The sequence below is a fragment of the Haliotis asinina genome, chromosome 7, assembly GCF_037392515.1.
Source record: "Haliotis asinina isolate JCU_RB_2024 chromosome 7, JCU_Hal_asi_v2, whole genome shotgun sequence".
Lineage (NCBI taxonomy): Eukaryota > Metazoa > Mollusca > Gastropoda > Lepetellida > Haliotidae > Haliotis > Haliotis asinina.
In genome coordinates this window covers 35,064,893-35,082,980 of record NC_090286.1, presented here as the reverse complement: position 1 = coordinate 35,082,980, position 18,088 = coordinate 35,064,893, and the positions used below count along the sequence as shown (strand labels likewise).

The 18,088-nt window shown below is 38.8% G+C and overlaps 1 protein-coding gene across 2 annotated transcripts; it reads left to right on the top strand.

Moving 5' to 3' along the window:
• The first annotated feature begins 9 nt into the window (after positions 1-9).
• On the top strand, positions 10-16,840 carry LOC137290660 (nuclear transcription factor Y subunit gamma-like). Of its 2 annotated transcripts, none has more exons than XM_067821739.1 (10): positions 10-81; positions 5,142-5,271; positions 6,579-6,650; positions 7,439-7,552; positions 8,951-9,046; positions 9,227-9,509; positions 10,791-10,825; positions 11,260-11,478; positions 11,884-12,030; positions 12,795-15,088. In XM_067821739.1, the coding sequence occupies exons 2-10, from the start codon at positions 5,152-5,154 to the stop codon at positions 12,897-12,899; spliced, it is 1,191 nt and encodes a 396-aa protein (XP_067677840.1). In that variant the 5' UTR covers positions 10-81; positions 5,142-5,151; the 3' UTR covers positions 12,900-15,088. The 2 variants fall into 2 exon arrangements, with proteins under 2 accessions (XP_067677840.1, XP_067677841.1); XM_067821740.1 differs by having other exon boundaries at positions 12-81; positions 11,257-11,478; positions 12,795-16,840.
• Positions 16,841-18,088: the final 1,248 nt, after the last annotated feature.

The window sequence follows — 18,088 nt, the reverse complement described above, 5'->3', positions numbered from 1 at the left end:
GGTCATTCATCCAATCAGAAAAGCCGCCATCTTAGGAAAGTATTTCTTTCTAGGTTGTGTTTGCAAAAAATATTTAATAAGGTAAGTTTGTATTCGCAATTAACTGTCTTGTTGTGGTAGTTTTAGTGTCATGATGTTAACCGATGTGGTGTATTGGCTTATTGCTCACCTAAAGCCGCCTCCTTTGTTCTCATTGGCGGGGGCCTGGGTAAAATGATTGGGTGGCACATCTAACCAAGTTATTGGTCCGATTTTCCCTGTCCTAGCCATTCATTCTAATCAAATGTCCAGTCAGATTTCGGCTTACGTTGTCTTCATTAGAAGTTACTCTTATACGCGCGAAAAATACTACTAATGAAATGAACCTTTACCCAAGTATTCTCTATTCATAATAGTTGGTGTCTGAGTAACCCCTCATTCTAGCCAAGATGTATTTAACCTCGATGTGCTTTCTAAAACGTGATCAGTCTCGTTTGGGGCGTATTGAAATGCATAAATACGAAACAGTCTAACACCAGTCTCACTGCACAGCTCTTTTTGACAGCTGTTCCTTAGTAAGCACATTATTTTTGAATATCCTAGCAGTTTCACTTCCCCGAAGAGACACCTTAGGTCAAGGTCAATTCTCAGTCCCGAAACTTTCAAACATCCTGTTCAAAATCAATAGATCTACCGCAGACTGTTCTTGGTCTTTGCAAATAAAAGAAAAAACAGAAAAAGTGCTCCCGGTAAAGTGTAAGACTCCCAAGAAATGAAAAACAGACAAGTAATTGTGGAAATGACTGAAGTTTAAATGAAGTTATTTAATTTAAGAATACTCATGCAATTGTCAAGGGTAACATCTAGGGCTGGTCCACGTTTTTCTATGCAGAACGCACTGTCTCCTTCTTACATCAAGTTTGCAAGAAATTGCAATGTTTTCTTCAACTTCATAGGCTAAATTCCATGTTTTTTTGTGTCTTAACCATGTATTATATTCAAAAGTGGAGACTGTAAATTATGTCTAAATCTTCAAAGACCTTTTTATCATAATAAAGTTACTGTTATATTGTAACAATGTATAATCACATCACCATAATGGGTCCAGGTACTGACATGCCCACCGCTCTCGGGTATCCCGGTTACCCCTCTCAGCCCAAGTAACAACCTACATTTACATAAGTAGGGCAGGGCAATTTAAGCGTGTGGGAATGAGGTAGAAAATGTAGAATGTCCACACCTGGACTGGCTGGTCAAATCTGAGATTTACCAGTCCAGCCAAAATCTAGCTTGTCCTCCAGATATGAGTGAAACACCATTTCAAGACTTAAAGCTGGTTTGTATTATTTTAGGTTATCATTTAATATGCATACACAGAGCTTGGATAGTTAAATCTCTCCTAGTGGAATCACCTGGTTACATTACAATACTGTGTCTTCAGACAAGTCATCAACATCTCCATCAAGATCTGAAAACTGTCCCGACATGGGATGGACTAGTTTTTTTTTAACCTGTCCTCCACAAATTGCACCTGCCTCGGACATTGGGACAGGCTATCTTAATCCTACACTGTTAATAATCTTTATTGTAACTTTTGTTTGTTTAAAGGTCACATGCAACATAAAACACAACTTTGCAGATTCTGATACCTTTCGGTATGCACTTACTGAAAGATATCATCAAGAATGCCAATTCAACCTGTAAGGTTGAAAAAAAACGCGACGAAAAAAAAGCCCACGAAATCAGAGTTCAAACGATTCACTAAATTTCCCCCAGCGCTGGGGGAACAGTGGTTTCAACAGCTGTGCTGTGCTGCGCACATAACGCATGTGCAGTGAATAGGTTCGCAGAGCTTGAAACAATATGCATGCCCGGAGTTTGAGGTCGTGAGCAGTCTAATCTTGGTTGCGTACACAAACAACTAAATAATCTACTCATTACTCATTACATAAAAAACTTGTTGATTGTGTAAAGCAGCCTCTGTCACAGAGAAAGCTCAATGTCTGGTTTATTGACACCTATATGTCTGCCTGCCTGTCTGCTAAAGACAATATGCAGTACACAGCTTCAATCATTTTAACCACATGCAATTTGAACTTAACACCTATCAGGCTATACTCCATAAACAAAATGTAAAATTGTTTTAAAATTGATTTATGACTCGTGCACCTCTGTCCTGTCTCTGCCACATTATGTAATTAGGCAGGTGTGATACTTGTACACAAGACATGTTTTTATGTCTTTGGGTTTGCAAACAAACTACATCCATTTTTCTCGGATGACTGGATCTGGCGGAAACTGGTGCAAACTCTTGTCAATTTCAAGTCCTGCTTTGTACATGGACGAATGACAGTTTCCAGCCATGCAGTAGTTCACCGTCTGTACAGAGATGATTTTTGATTGGACCGAACACAAATTCAGAGAACATGTATTTACAAAACCCGACATCCCTATATACATTCTTTATGGATAACAACTTCTTCTAGTTATATGATTTTGTTTCACAACGGTATATGAATCCATACTGAAACAACACATCAAGTACAACAAATGAAGTTGTTATCCATAAAGAATCTTACTTTCTTGTGACTTGCCATACTTCTACAATGCCCATCAAACAGATAATCGTTCTGTTCAGCAAATGAACAAGCCAATCGGAAGCCGTCGTTACACTTGAGTGCGCATCCACTCGCTATGACTGGTTTCAATCTCCCGAGGACTTCGTTTTTAGGGAAGTAAGCCCAAGTACAAAATGTTGCACTTTTGAATCACGATTGCACGCTTATAATTTTTTTTAATTGAATTTTTACAAGCAACAATGTATAATATATGTCATGAGTAAGTGATAATTGTGGTTTAATTATGTTTGATGTGTTCAGTTGCATGTGACCTTTAACAGCTCAAAGGACCAAACAGTTTACTGTCTTATCCAGATTCAGTCAAAATTTATATTTGATGGCATGAACTTCATCCGTATCTTCTGTCTGTGGGCAAATTGTCTTTGTTGGCATTTCATTTCTCTCAATAAGTGCATCTAATAAATCTCATGCTGCATGATATGCGAAAGATATTTTCAGGCTAGGATATTTAGCAGACAAAATATGATTCTGGCACAGACATTACATTCAATGGTCACTGTGAAAATATGAGGGCTGCATAGTTGGAAAATATCTTGTTAAGCTTACTGCATAATTCCTTAGGCCTAAAAATGTTGTGGTTCTGATTACCTGACTGACCAATGAATACTGGTGCTGATCATATTTTTTTAATGCGGTATGAATAAAATAAGCATTCAGCTACCATTTATTTCACTGGCAACGACTGACGGCCATTTTGAAAGAGAAAGTCAACATGATGAAATAAACGGTGAAATATTGATGTGTTATTAGTTTGTACTTTACTTCTACCAAAGGTGAAAAAGGAAAAACAATTCCTACCAACCCTATATTACAGATCTGTAATTGGAACCACATTTTTATTACGCGGCCTTGTCAAAGGTAGTTTCAGCACTGAACTAATTTTAGGCAAATGGGGGATCATTCTATTGGTATGCAACTTTTTCATGACTATGATTTACAGGGTGTCCATATAGAACTTATTAATCCACCAAATTCAAACTGCCACTCAAAGAAATGAACCGAAGAAGTTATAGAACTTCATTATTACATGTCCATCAAACAACATGTGAGCTACTCTCTTTAACATGACATTACATCAGCGGTAGATTTACCTATTTTCCCATACTGACATTGACCATAGTGATAGCAAAATTATAATAGCATGAGAGTGGTGTATACATATATATATATAGATAGGCCTATCTATACCAGTTGTGTCATTATAGTACTGTTCACATGATGTAGTCAATATTGGACCAAGCTGTGATAGCTGCGTGATGATACAATGTATGGGTGGCAAACAATGAAGTCATGGATTGCATGGGGATCAGCCCTTATCGCTGTTTGCTTTGTGAATGTGGAAGGTGAAAGGCTGAATCAGTTCCATCATGTATTGACATATATAGTACATCACTTCATGCAGCAAAAATATCTCCCAGGGCTCTGTATAACTATTACTGAGTATTTGTTCATATGTGATCATTCACATTTGTATTTTTCAAGGTATTGAATATATATTTACTCAGGTGCAACTAGATTATTTTAGATGTTTGTATTGTTTGAAATCAGGGATTCTGAAAGGCAGGGGCCATGGGCCATTTTCATGATCAAGATGATTGTGCACATTAGAATAAAATGGCCCATTAAAATTTTGAAGTTTACTATTGATACAATTGCAGTGGCCCATTCCAAATTCAGAAAATGGCTAATGATCCTGACAGTGGCCCATTGTCAAAGTTCTCTATCTCAATCCCTGTGAAATTTAAAAAAAAAATAAATATGCACATTTTTGGGTGAGTTCAAATTTTCTACTGTCCTTGTGGCCCCAAAATGCCGATGTTGCATGAACTCAGCATCAATAATGTCTCTGTATGATATTTACTTGTTTGGTTGTGCAACCTGGAAAGGCAATGTTGGGTAATTACGCACACTATAGCATGTTGTACCACTTGATTAATGTTTGAGGCTGAAATCTGACTGGATTTGTAAGATATTTTTCTTACATATTTTTTTAGTTTCTGCAAATATGTGGTGCTGTATTTCAAACTGGACTGAAATATATCATCTCCGGAATCTTCATCATATGATTGATCTTTGGTTGGTTGCAGTTGGTTAACATTTCATTAGTCAGTGGTTAACATTGGATGATGAATTTCTGTACTTTTTCAAGGGCATATTGCATCAAATAAACTGAACTGAATTTATTATTAATCTTAATATCATATGGCCTGTTCAGTGAAAACATTTTTATGAGATTTGTATGGTTAGCTCTTTCCAGTGGAGAAGAATGGTTTGTATATACTGTAATCTAATGTATCTGTAATATTTTAATGAACATGCTTCATCTTACTTTTCTTGCCTGTGTGTTTAATATGTTCAGCAACCATCATCATTTCATTACAAATACATGAAAGATACTGCAGGCCTTTGTTACAGTGACAACAGTGACTTGTTCATGATTTTTACTGAAATGATACATATAAAATGAATGTGACGAATGGACTGCAACACTTGATGTTGTTCACTATGATGATGTTTTGGCAGATCAATAACCATGGCATCGGATCCAAACTTCCAAACTTCCATGCAGATGTCTGGCATCACAGAACAAGCACAACTGATGTTGACAGAGTTCTGGCCCAAAACTCTGGAAAATATACAGAACCTGCAATATGTAAGTATCTGGTTTATAATCTGTCTTAAGCAATCCATGCTTGTCGCAAGAGTTGACGAAGAGGATTGGGTGGTCAGACTCTCAATGTTGTTGACATTAGTTATCATATCCCAATATTATGTAGATCGGTGCTCATGGTGTTGATCTCTGGATTGTGTGGTCCATACACGATTATTTACATACCGCTGCCATATGCCTTGAATACTGCTTAGTGTGGCATAAAAAAAACCAACCAACCAGTAGATGAGTCATGAGAAACTATTCACACAGCCAGAAATGTCTGGTGAAGGGGTTGCCTCAGTCTAAGTAAACTTATCCTCAGTACTTTTCGTTACACTCCACCACTGAGTCTAACAAAACCTTATGGGAGGTCGCGTCAGGTAACCTTTGAGATTGACCAGTCAGAACACAGCTTACCAAATCTCGAAAGTGGACATTCGCACATACCTTTTGAACTTTTAATCTCGAAAAGGTTCATACCCGAACGATTCCGAATGCTATTTAGTGTACGATCCCTTCCGGGTGATGCACATGGCGCATGTTACAACCATGACAACGGTGAGTAAACAGTCCCTGAAAATAGTGTTTTTGGCAATGTTCAAGGATGTCATCTTGCGGAAATATTAGCTAATGGTAACCATGTCAACAGAACCCCCAAAGCATATATACAGCTGGTCAAATAACTGTGTTATATACAGATATTTGTTTGTGGAGAGATCTGTGTCGATAACCTGAATATTTTGAAAGTCCCTCCAATCCCTAAATAGTAGCCGTTGTTTGATTGGTTCAATCTATTTAACCGTCTCGCGTTTGATTGGACGGTTATAAGTAGCTCAAAGGTTACCTGACACGACCTTCTACTAGGTTTTGTTAGACTCAGTGGTGGAGTGTAACGAAATACACTGAGACTACGTTTACTTAGACTGGGGGTTGCCGAGTATCACTCTCACCCACCCACCTACTCACTACATTATCATGATTATTCTACAATTTGTATCTGCTGTGTAACCATGGTAACAGTGACAAGCTAAATTTTACAAGTTATCAATCAAATCCACCTAAGTACTAAGTCATAAAGTTGAAATTAAATTGAAAGTCACACTGTATATTGTTATGTCATAGGTATGCCTGACAATGTATTTAAAAGAACTAGAGTGAAAAATATGGGCAACACTTACAATGTTCATAAAAAGGTATTACTGGATACTATATGAAGATGGTGTATTGATTATGTCAGTCAGTTATTTGTTGCCATGGTTACTGAGAAGTTATGACTTTGTTTCATCTGCAATGAAATCTTCTTCCAGAATGACTTTAAGGGGCAAGAACTCCCCCTTGCTAGAATAAAGAAGATAATGAAACTTGATGAAGATGTAAAAGTGAGTTGAGATGTTATTGTCAGCATTAACTAATGTTCATTTGATTATCCCAACATTCTACAGTGCATTTTTTCTGCTTTGGCATATTTATGTGCTTTGCTTGCTCGTACATGTCTAGTATTTGTGATGATGTATTTTCCTTAGCATCAGGGGCGGTGGGGTAGCCAAGTGGATAAAACGCCTGCTTGTCATGCCAAAGACTCGGGTTCGATTCTCCACATGTGTTCATTGTGTGAGGCCCATTTCTGGCGTTCCCTGCCCTGCTATTGCTGAAATATTGCCAAGGATGGTGTAAAACCATATTCCCTCACTCCTTACCATCATTTTGTATATACTGGAATGAAACACATTTGATTGTATATGTGAGCAGTAATAATTTTTGTTTTGTAATTCTGAAAGTAATCAAATGTATCATATATTATATCTATATATGTATAATGTTACAACACTCTCTCAGTCAGGTACAGATTTTAGTCCTTATTCATATTGAAGACTCAGGTTCGTTAACGGACAAAAGGTGTTAAGACCATTTTTGGAGTCCCTCGCCATGATATTGTTGAAATACATGTATTGCTAAAAGCAGCATAAAACTAAATTCACTCACTCCTCTGTGACTCCCACATACATGGAAGTATGACAAGTGGTAGTCCAAACCATGTACTTTGTTTGCTGTTTTAGTCTTCATCATGTTCAGGTGGGACCAGCAACACACCCTTGGAACCAGTGTCATTAGGTTTCTATTAGTTTGATGTATGCCTTGTAATGATTGAGCTTTTCTTGTCCCATAGATGATAAGTGCAGAAGCTCCAGTGCTGTTTGCCAAGGCAGCAGAGATATTTATAAGTGAACTGTCTCTGAGGGCCTGGATTCACACTGAGGACAACAAGCGGAGGACACTACAGGTAGGTGATGATCCCGCTTGAGGATTGTTTATAATAAAGTTAATATGCTGTATATATAGCACTGAATTCCCTGCCATAGGGACATGCTCTATGTGCATACCACATGATGGACATTATTACCTCAGATAACCAAAGCTGTTAGTAGGTTAACATTAGGACTGCCAGGAATACACTGTGTGGCGATTATGATTTGTATCACAATCACTGGGTAATAAATACAAATAATGATTCAAGAATATAATATTGTAGTTAAGTGACTAATGCATATTATGGTGTTGACTGTTAGTTTGTCGTAGTGGTAACTAGTGATCTGACATGACACTCAAATTTGGTATGTAGTAGACTAGTAGTTCTAGTCCACAGTACCATGTGCAGCCATTGCAAACTAACATTACTTGCACTACTGCAGTGCTAGTACATATTCTATTCTTGCATATCTCACTTTATTAAGGGCTCAAGTAAAACACGCTCAGATAAAAAATTGTAAATATTCATTCATATTCGGTTCTGGTGACCACAAATAATGAATTGTATTCATGAAGGGCTACAGTTCGATTCTCTGAATATGTGAGTGTATCCTTACAGCCCTAGTTAACAGTCATATGGCTTAAGCCACTGGGTACCCATTTTCTGATGAGTGAACTAGAGGCAATTTTTAAACAAAATCACTTGCCAAATGTGAGACCATGTGTGTGCTTCTTGTGAGGCAGGAGAGAAGTCCATTAGAAACTCTCAGGAGTCAAGCTGCTGAACATAGTCACCCATCCAAAGACACTCTCTGACCAATGTTGCTTTCTTCATTTTGTTTGTGACCTGCACTGTATGCACAAGACCATCATCGTGGTACTCACCTCACCATTCGCACAAACATCACCATTTATCACAACAATCATCATCTTCAAACATCATCATCATATAATCCAAAATATCCGAAGATTTCCAAGTGTTACGAAGTTTTCCAAATGCATGTCAGAATACCGGTTTTTGATGAGCATATCGCAGTGCATAATGTTTTCGTGTGTTAACCAGTAAATACCAGTAGACTGGGTATATTGCACATCCCTAGTGTTCAATGACAAATTTAGAAGGAACAAGAAGCAAACAAGTTTTCTTTTTGTTGATAAGTTATGAATGGAGACATCATTTGTGAATGAATGTATGTGTAGATTTTACTTAAATTTAGTCACAAGACGTCACACATTTTTTTATCCAATACAATAGTTTTCAGAGAATGTGTTGCAGTGCGTATCATTTGAAAAGCAAATTGTGTTATTGTATTTGGGTCTTAGCTGCTTCGTTGGGTAGATCCACCTGAAGTAGCTGTGCTGCATGGGTGACTGTGAAGACAGAGATGAGTGGGCATATTTATGATGTGACTGACAACTGTTTTTGTTTCAGAGAAATGATATAGCAATGGCCATTTCAAAGTTTGACCAGTTCGACTTCTTGATTGACATTGTGCCAAGAGATGAACTTAAACCACCAAAGAGACCGGTAAGTAAAACTAAAATGTGTGTAAAACATTCTCTGGTGCCTGTCAATTTGCCTATCTTAGATAATATGTCATGATTGAGTGAAGAGAGAGTTCTAAATAAATCTTCAGAGGCGTAGTACAGATGTAAAACCCTATTTAGTAAATGTTATGACAGTACGCTCTCTTTGTTTTGCAAACAGGAGGATTCTTCTAGAGTGTCCAGCAACCTTCCAGACCAGATCAACTACTATCTCCAGCTAGCTCAACAACAGTCTCAACAACAACAGCAGCAGCAGCAACAACAACAGCAACAGCAGCAACAACAACAACAGCAGCAGCAACAACAACAACAGCAACAACAACAACAGACTGTTGTAGCACAGCCAGCCCCTGCAACTCAACCCACAGCACAGGTGGTGACGGCTGCCACAGCAACAACCCAGGCAGTGGCACAGCCCAATGTTATGGCAATACAGCTGCCATGTAGGTGACCTATGATGTTTAGGATAATGCAGATGTTATGTTTCATTGTCATTTGCTCATGGATGTTATTGTTCAAGTGTTAAAGATGTCCATCCAGAACCTGCTAGGATATACTGATTGGATCTTATTCCAAAACTGGGACAGTTCTGGTTGTGTGGTCTGTCAGCCTCATATAGTCACTCATTCCCATTAGTTTGTCCGCAAGTTTGATCTCTATATGGCTAAGTGGCATGCTCCGTAGTGAGTGAGTGGGGTGGATGTGAGGAGTAGCCTAGTGGTTAAAGCATTTGCTCATCATGCCGTAGACCTGGGTTCGATTACCACATGGATATAATGTGTGAAGCCCATTTCTGGTGTCTACCACTGGGATATTGCTAGAATATTGCTAAAAGAGGCATAAAACATCACTCACTTGTTGAGCATAAGTATGGTGTAGAAAATGCTGGCGACATTTTTTCAGAGCAAACAGGATTTAAACCCATAATCATAGTTTTCTGATGTGTACAAGGGGCACAACTCTGCACAATGAATTGTAGCATCCTGGGAAACAGGGCTATCTGTGTCCTCTGCTCCATAATGAAACTAATGCTGCAGTATAAACTATAAATGAATGCTGTGTCACTACACATCAGAACAATACTTCTATTTCCAGTCTGACAGCGGCTGTTGGGTAGTCTCGTAGACTGAGGATACTGGTTCCATTCCCCAAATGGGCACAATGTGTGAAGCCAATTTCCTCTGCTATGATATTGATGGAATATGGCTATAAGCAGTGTAAAACTAAACTCACTCACTCACTCACAAAGTCCAATTTGATAGTCATGATGCAAGCCATAGAAAGTTGTAATACGGTGCATGTGCATCTCTCTGTAGTGTTCTCTCAGGATTTCATGTGACTTGTTCTTATCCAATGCAACCCATTTTGCAGGGAGTATTAAAATGCACTTTGTCCGTCCGTCCATGCACATTTATCAAGGTGTATGCTCAAAGCACTAACAACATTAATACCCTATCACTGGGTCAGTGTGCACCACAAACCAAGTTGCTTGAGATGTGCCAGAAGATGAGCAGTGGCCATCTCATCTCACCAGGTTCACTGCTGGGTGAACAGAGGCACTCTTCAACAAACTCACTTGCCTAAAATGAGATCAGATGTGTTTTATTGTGGGGCAGCTGGCAAACATTGTCACCCATCCAACTCTCTACAATAAACATTGCTCAAATTCAATTACTTTGTGACCTGTGCTCTTTTTCTCAACATTGTTCTTATATTTGTTTCAGCTGGGCAGATCATTCAACAGCCTCTACAGTTCCAGGTACAGAGATCCCTTCACTAGTGTCTGTTGTCAGATACTGTTCAGCTTGCAACTTCTTGCAACTTCTTTCAAAACATGTCTTATGATCTTAAGTTAGAGACTTTTCACAACAAACTCTAAGACAGGTATCAGGCAGCCAGTAACCAGTTTGTTAAACACCCAAATATGACACCATTTTAGATAGATAAATATTTTATCTATTCTAATTATCACAGTGGGTTCATTTGCCCTCATTGGTTCAGTGTGTTAAGCCCATTTCTTGTGTTCCCTGCTGTTATATTGCTAGAATGTTGCAAAAATCAGTGTCAAAACCTACTCATTCATTTTATTTAGGAGCCATTTGTGATAGTGACAGTTACCGGTGTTTAACAACTTTGTCTCTGTCAGCATATATTAGTATCTCCCTATAATATCTCCATATATTTCCAAAGCAGGCCCAGCCCCAAGTGATACAGGTGCAAGCTCCTCAACAAGTGCAGCAAGTGCAACAAGTACAGCAACTGCAACAGATGCAGCAGCAGCAACAGCAAGTGCTTGTACAGCAGGCGCAAACAGCAGTAGCACCAACACAGCAGCAACCGCAACAGCAGCAGCCGCAGACACAAGTGTATCAGCAGGTGCTAACGCCATCGGGGGAACTACAGACTGTCCCTGTGAGTAAGACTTTGTGGCTGTGTTTTTCTGACAGTTATGTTGTTGTTTGTGTTACTTGCATAACTTTAGTGAGGTCTAAAACCTGTGAACAAGGATGTCAAGCAACAGTCACTATCAGAGTCAGTGTAAGATGCAGAAATCTTCCCATTGACTTTTCAGTAAAAATATTGGACTGTGAAAGGGTTTTGTTCTGGGTGACATTATTGTCCGTACAGCTTCAGGATTTCCTGAAAGCAGTTCATTGTCTGTGTTACATGTAATATGATCAGTCTTAGTGACATTAATGTTGTCTGGATACCAAGTCATAGTCTGTAAGTGAAATACTTTGTCGTCTATGGAGGTGATGTCATCATCTACCCAGCATTCTGTTGTCCTGTCAGTGAAATGTTTTGTGGTCTGTGTAGGTGACGTTATCATCTGCCCAGCTGCAGGCCATTCAGATGCAGCTTCAGGGGAAGCAGGGTGACCAGCCAATCATCATTCAGATGAACCAGGGCATGCAGGCGTCAGCAACAGCACAGCCGCAGCAAACTCAGCAGACATTCACACAGGTATGAGGATAGTGTGACTAACACGGTTTCTCTCAAATTAATTCATTACCTTCCAACAAATATTTTCTTCAGTGTGAGGCAGTGGGGTAGCCTTGTGGTTTAAGCGTTCATTCATCACAATGAAGACCAAGGTTAGATTCCCTACATAAGTACAATGTGTGAAGCCCTATTCCTGGCATTGACCACCATGATATTGCTGAATTTTGCTAAAAGTGACATAGCAACATTGCTTTTTAAAGGAGTTTTTTAACGGTTCCTTTTGTACAAGGTGTTTCCTGAAGAATTCATGCCTTCATCACCTGTACACATCTTGCTTTGTCTTGACTGACCTTTTTTTTCTGAGAATAATTTACCATAGAAGTCATGATTTAACTTTGTAGAAATGGAATATTTTTCTCTGTCCCTGCTGAGCAGACATACCACAAGTAATAATGAAAGTATCCAGAGAATAATAGTTGTGTGTCTGTGTGTAAAGGCAAAGGTTTTATTTGCCACAGAAATTACTTGAACAGATAAGCTTATGAGGACATGTGCCATATTTAGCAAATGGGCTCAGTGGGGTAGCCTCTTGGTTTAGCCTTCGCTCACCATGCTGGAGACCAGGGTTAGATTCCCCATATCCGAACAATTTGTGAAGCTCATTTTTGGCATCCCCCGGCATGGTGTTGCTGGAATATTGCTATAAGTGGTGAAAAACCATACTCAGACACTCATTAATTATTTATCTATTGCCTTATACTCGTTCATGTATTGTGTGTTTGCAGCCAATGTACCAGATTCAGCAGGTGGGCCAGGGAGGGCAACAGATCGTCATACATCAAGGAGGTGGGGACTCAGACAACCAGGCTGACGGCCAGGAAACATCATAACACACACAGCATAGCAGCCACCCTGCTCACCTGTGTAATCAGTCCCACTACCATAAGAGCCAGTGCAAACTGTGGGATGCTAAAGCCATGGAAACACAAGACTTTTAATTTTCGGATGTGTTCAGAACATGCAGCCACTAATGAAAGACAAAATGCAGACTTTTCAACATTCATGACTTATGGGATACATCGGGATGTGAATATCATTGATATGGCTATGAATGTCATGGATATGATGACAGATATGTGACTGTCAAGGATATGTTGACAATTACCTGTGTGTCAGCATGTTTCGACAGATACGAGGTCATGTTGACAGATGTGTGAATATGAGGATACATTGCCAGATATATGAAGCATATGTTGACATGTATCAGGATATGTTGACATGAAGACATATGTTGGGAGATATGTGAATATCAGGATATGTTGACAGATATGTGAAAATCAAGAATTTGTTGACAAAGACATGCTAATATCTGGTAATCTCGACAGATATGTGAATGTCAAGGGATGTGAAGGGACACAGAAAGGGATACCAAGGATATTCAGAGGTACAGATATGTGAATTGTAAATGTGGGCACACTGAGATGTCCAAATATCAAAGACAGAACATTCAGAAATGTGAATGTCAAGGACATGTGACTGTCATAACTACAAAATTGACAAATGTCAAGGATGTATGTCATAGAAGAACGAAACTGCTCGTGAGATTCTAAAAGTTCCATAAATTCAGTACATGACAGTGAAGTTGAAGACGTCACAAGCACAACCAAACATTATTTCTGCAATTCTTTTACAAGTATGACAAATGGGACTCAAACAGCATGAACAGTTGAAGCCAAAACGTGTCATTCAAGAGTTGGTCATTTTTCATCATTGTTTTGTGTGTTTTTTTATACCATTTTCCTTTGCTTAATAAGATTCAGGATCTTTGCATGCTTAGTCTTTAATTCGCTTAGTGATGTTTTCTTACAAGTGAATCAAGACCTTACAATTGTTGATAATTCAATGGGAATTGTGTGTCATATGAGAACAATCATTGTTCATCTGACGAAGCCAGTCTAAATCTCCTGGTGATGCACCTGAGGAATGGACAGGATAGCAGCGGCACTAGTAGCCTCAATTTCCTCAGGATCCTGAAAGAGGAGGGCAAAAGAATTTCACAAAGGACACCCTCATTCCAGAAAGCATGCAATGACAGATTTCCAAGTCTTATGTTAAGTTATTCTTGCATATGATTCTTTTAGGCTGAAAGAGCAGTAATTTCACTCACGCATGGATACTGATGAGTGAACATGAACTTCAACATGTTCAACGTGAAATAGAAACTAAACACCACCGTCTGTTAATTTCAGTTAATGTACTAGTATTAAAAAGAAAGGCAGGCTGCAAAATATAAAGGGCAGGGCACCAAATATAAAGGGTAGGGCACCAAACACAAAGGGCAGGGCACAAATAAAAAGGGCAGGGCACCAAATGAAAAGGGCAGGGTTCAGCACCCTGCTAAAATTGTCTAAGGGAAACACTTTGAAACTTGTGAGTGAATATGACTGTTGGTTTGAATTCCTGGTCACCCAGTTAGTAATCATCTGACTTTTTTCAAACTCTTTTCCCACACTCACATGACATCAATGATATAAGTGGAATTCTTTTCAAAGCAGCATTGAACCCAATATACTCACAGTGTTACATAACTCATACAAATGTTTGTTAGTGATTACCTATATCTTGTTGTTTAATTTATTACAGTTGTTCTCTAGGGAACAACCTTAAATAGTCAGCGCTAACCATGAAATGGTTATTCAGAATAGGCAGCTATTGCTAGAAACTGTCCATGTGTTTGCTACTTTCACTTTACGTCGTCATTATGGACAGTGTCCATGTGCATTAGTACATAAAGCTTCAGAAATTTGTCATTATGAATGTGTTTGTTGTGCTGAGGGTTTGCAGATTATGAATGTCTTAAATTAAAAAGGTTTCACAAAGGGCTTCATGCATTCACTCTGTTACTTAGATATGTTTTCTCCCTGATGGAGCATGTTTGCCATGCAATACTTTACCTTTTTTATACACATTGCGTTTTAAATGCTTAACAGTGGAGAGAAATATTTTCATGTTTTATGGAAGAAAACAGTTATTTTTACCAATGTGTATTTATCTAAGTTTCTGAAATTGAAAATCACTTCTGTCACTGTGTGTTGAGTTCATTAATCCTATGATAGTCTCAGTCAGGTAAAATACACTTAACATGAGACCTCAAAAGGTAAACACTGCTATGTTGTTTAGGTTGATAATAGAAGACCTGCTTGTCAGTGGGAAAGTAGGAAGGCTTCGTTTTCTGGCAGAAAATCCAAGTGAGTATGGCAATTGGGAATGCATGCATTTGTTGAATATGTTTGGCTCTATTAAGAAAGTTCCTATGCTAGTGGAAGTGAAGAGGGAGGAGGCTTTGTACCTAGATAAACAGCAGTATTAGAATGTGGACTCAGTTCTACCCAGTTTGACAAGTATTAAGAGAGTATGTCAGCTGAAATATAAGTATGATGAGATGTTCTATCATACCTGATTTCTGTAAAATGTGAACTGTGCTAATGCCCTATCACATGATGAGTGAACAACACAAAATTTGGGTTTGCAGTGATAGTACTAACAGAAAGACAGATGATCTGCATTCCCATAGAGATGGTTGCACATTATGGATATAACAGGTCAGTCAGGACCCTATATTCGGGCAGTTGTTTGTGATATGACCATGCTGAAGTTTTTATGCATTACTTTATGCACTGAAAATATGTTTAATAGTTTTTTGATGATCAGATCATATTCTCTGACGTGTTCATCAGTCATGTCAAGAGTAGTAGTGTTTTGAATATGAGCATTACTAGAATTATAAAAGCCTTACCACAAATACATTTCTTAGACAACAAGCAATGTTCTGGGATTGGGAAAGGCAGGGACCATGGACAATTTTGCGCCATAGAATAAAAAAATGGCCCATTAGAATTTTGAAGTTACTATTGATGCAAGGGAAGTTGTTCATTCTAAATTCAGAAAATCACTAGTATTCCAGAAAATGGCCCATTGTCAAAGTTCTCTATCCCAATCCCTGACCTTCATGTTGTTCATCATAGGACTTGTGTCCAAGGGATAAGCCTTCCTGTGCTCCCTTTCACAAAGCTATCATAGCGCTACGACTGTCATAAGTCTTATGTTACAGTATAGGAGGTACGATACGATAGCCTTGTGAAACGGACCCTGGCACATTATAGAGTAATGAATGCATTTGGAGACATTGTAATTGCATCACCCATGGCGGCAGTGAAATGTATAGTACTATATGATAAAATGCCAGGTATTATCAGGATCGTCTTACTGATGAAAGCTACAGATCCTGACTGAATTCTTTAGACCCTCATTAAAAAAAACTGCAGCTATATGGGACAAATTGACATTGAAAATGCACTTCAGACCAAAAGGACCCACACATGTTGGAAACTGATGGATCTACCTGCCATGAGCGTTTGGATCTAATATACAGGCTGGCAATGATTACACCATAGACAAACTGGGAGGAGGCTTCATGCCATGTGCCCGTAATTGTAGTTCGGTTGTCATAATACAGCTGGTGCCGAAATAGCTGATACAATCTGGGTGGACTATTGCCGATTTCATCAGTCACTTGTCAAAATTTGCCAGTTTGGTGGGAGGGGGCTGCATTGGAATCTTGTTCATGTTTGTTTACTATCAGTTTAAACACAATAAGTAAAGTATAAGTATTCAAATTGTAGTCGTTAAGTCGGGATTAGAGAAGCGAAACTCATGCTATTTATGACTGACACCTACATGATGGAAGTTGCAACCTTACCTGCAGAATATGTAACTAATTGCTGAATTCATGTGACAAATAAATGGTATAAATATGTCCTTATCAACAGCTGTTCTACGTTTGTTATTTCCTTTGTTCCAGTGTGCATTTGCAGGTTTAATGGTCGCAAGTATGCATGCTGGTCTTGATGAGCAGTTGGTTGATCAGGCTTGTTTGATTTCATTGATCGTTAGGTATATTGTGATGGTATAGATAGTTGCCAACAATATTTTCCAGTTGAATTCATGGTCGAGACGTGTTTTGTCACAGTGGAGAATTTTGGTTACAGACTGTCTTCTAACAAGTTGGTAGATAGAAGTGGTAGATAGGAGTTACAGAGTGGGCCAAATGCGTACAATTATGCCCTTGCTGTTCATCACGTGCTTGCCTGGCCCAGACTTGAGTATTTACATACCTCTGTCATATAGCTGGAATATTACTTGAGTGCAGCCCGAAAAAACAACCAATCGTCAGCCAAGAAAAATGTTCTATGCCCCATGTGGGTACAACTTGGAGCATTTTTGGTCTCTGCTGGAATAGAGTTTAAGAGGAATAAGGCCGTGTTCACTCACTTAGAGCAGTGACTATGTATCGTAGTGTCGGTAATCGTCATACTTTATCGGATGTTAAATATATCGATACCTTTTCGTATCACTGTTCCCTCGGGGTTAGAGAGCTAACAGTGGAAGTGAAGGACCCACTCATCACAGAATCAGTTCCTTAAACATCGGTTTCTTTAGGAAGAAAAGTATCATCTATCTGCACTGGGAGTGTCTGGGAAATCTGGGTTAGGATTGACATGTATTATAGCATGAGTTGCGATCACCTTGGAGGCTCTTGTGGAATTGGGTCTTGTTTCCGTTCATCAAAGGCTATGTTACATACTAGCCACAAAAAGTTTAGACTCGCTTAAAGCACTCTCTGTATGTTATGGGGACATATACGGTTACATTGAAGATGAATTTCGCCTCTAAGTTAAGGTAACCAGCTGCCTGATTGCTGCCACGAGGTGGTGAAAAACCCTTGAGCACGTGTAAAAATAATTACTTCATCAAAAAAATACCCATGCGCTTTCCATTCCGATGTATCAAAAACAGGAGTAAGGCCTATTTTCATCGCATGGCAACGCCTGCACAATACGGACATCCCATACTATACTACTCCCATACTATACTACCCATGATAAGTTTAGACTCACCAGTTTAAATATAGCCTCTTACTTTAGTAAACAGATCTAAACTAAATTTGGCAAAATATTGCATACTGTTTTAAGATACTGTTTTCACATGAACTGATGTCATGTAAACAAAATTCGTAACG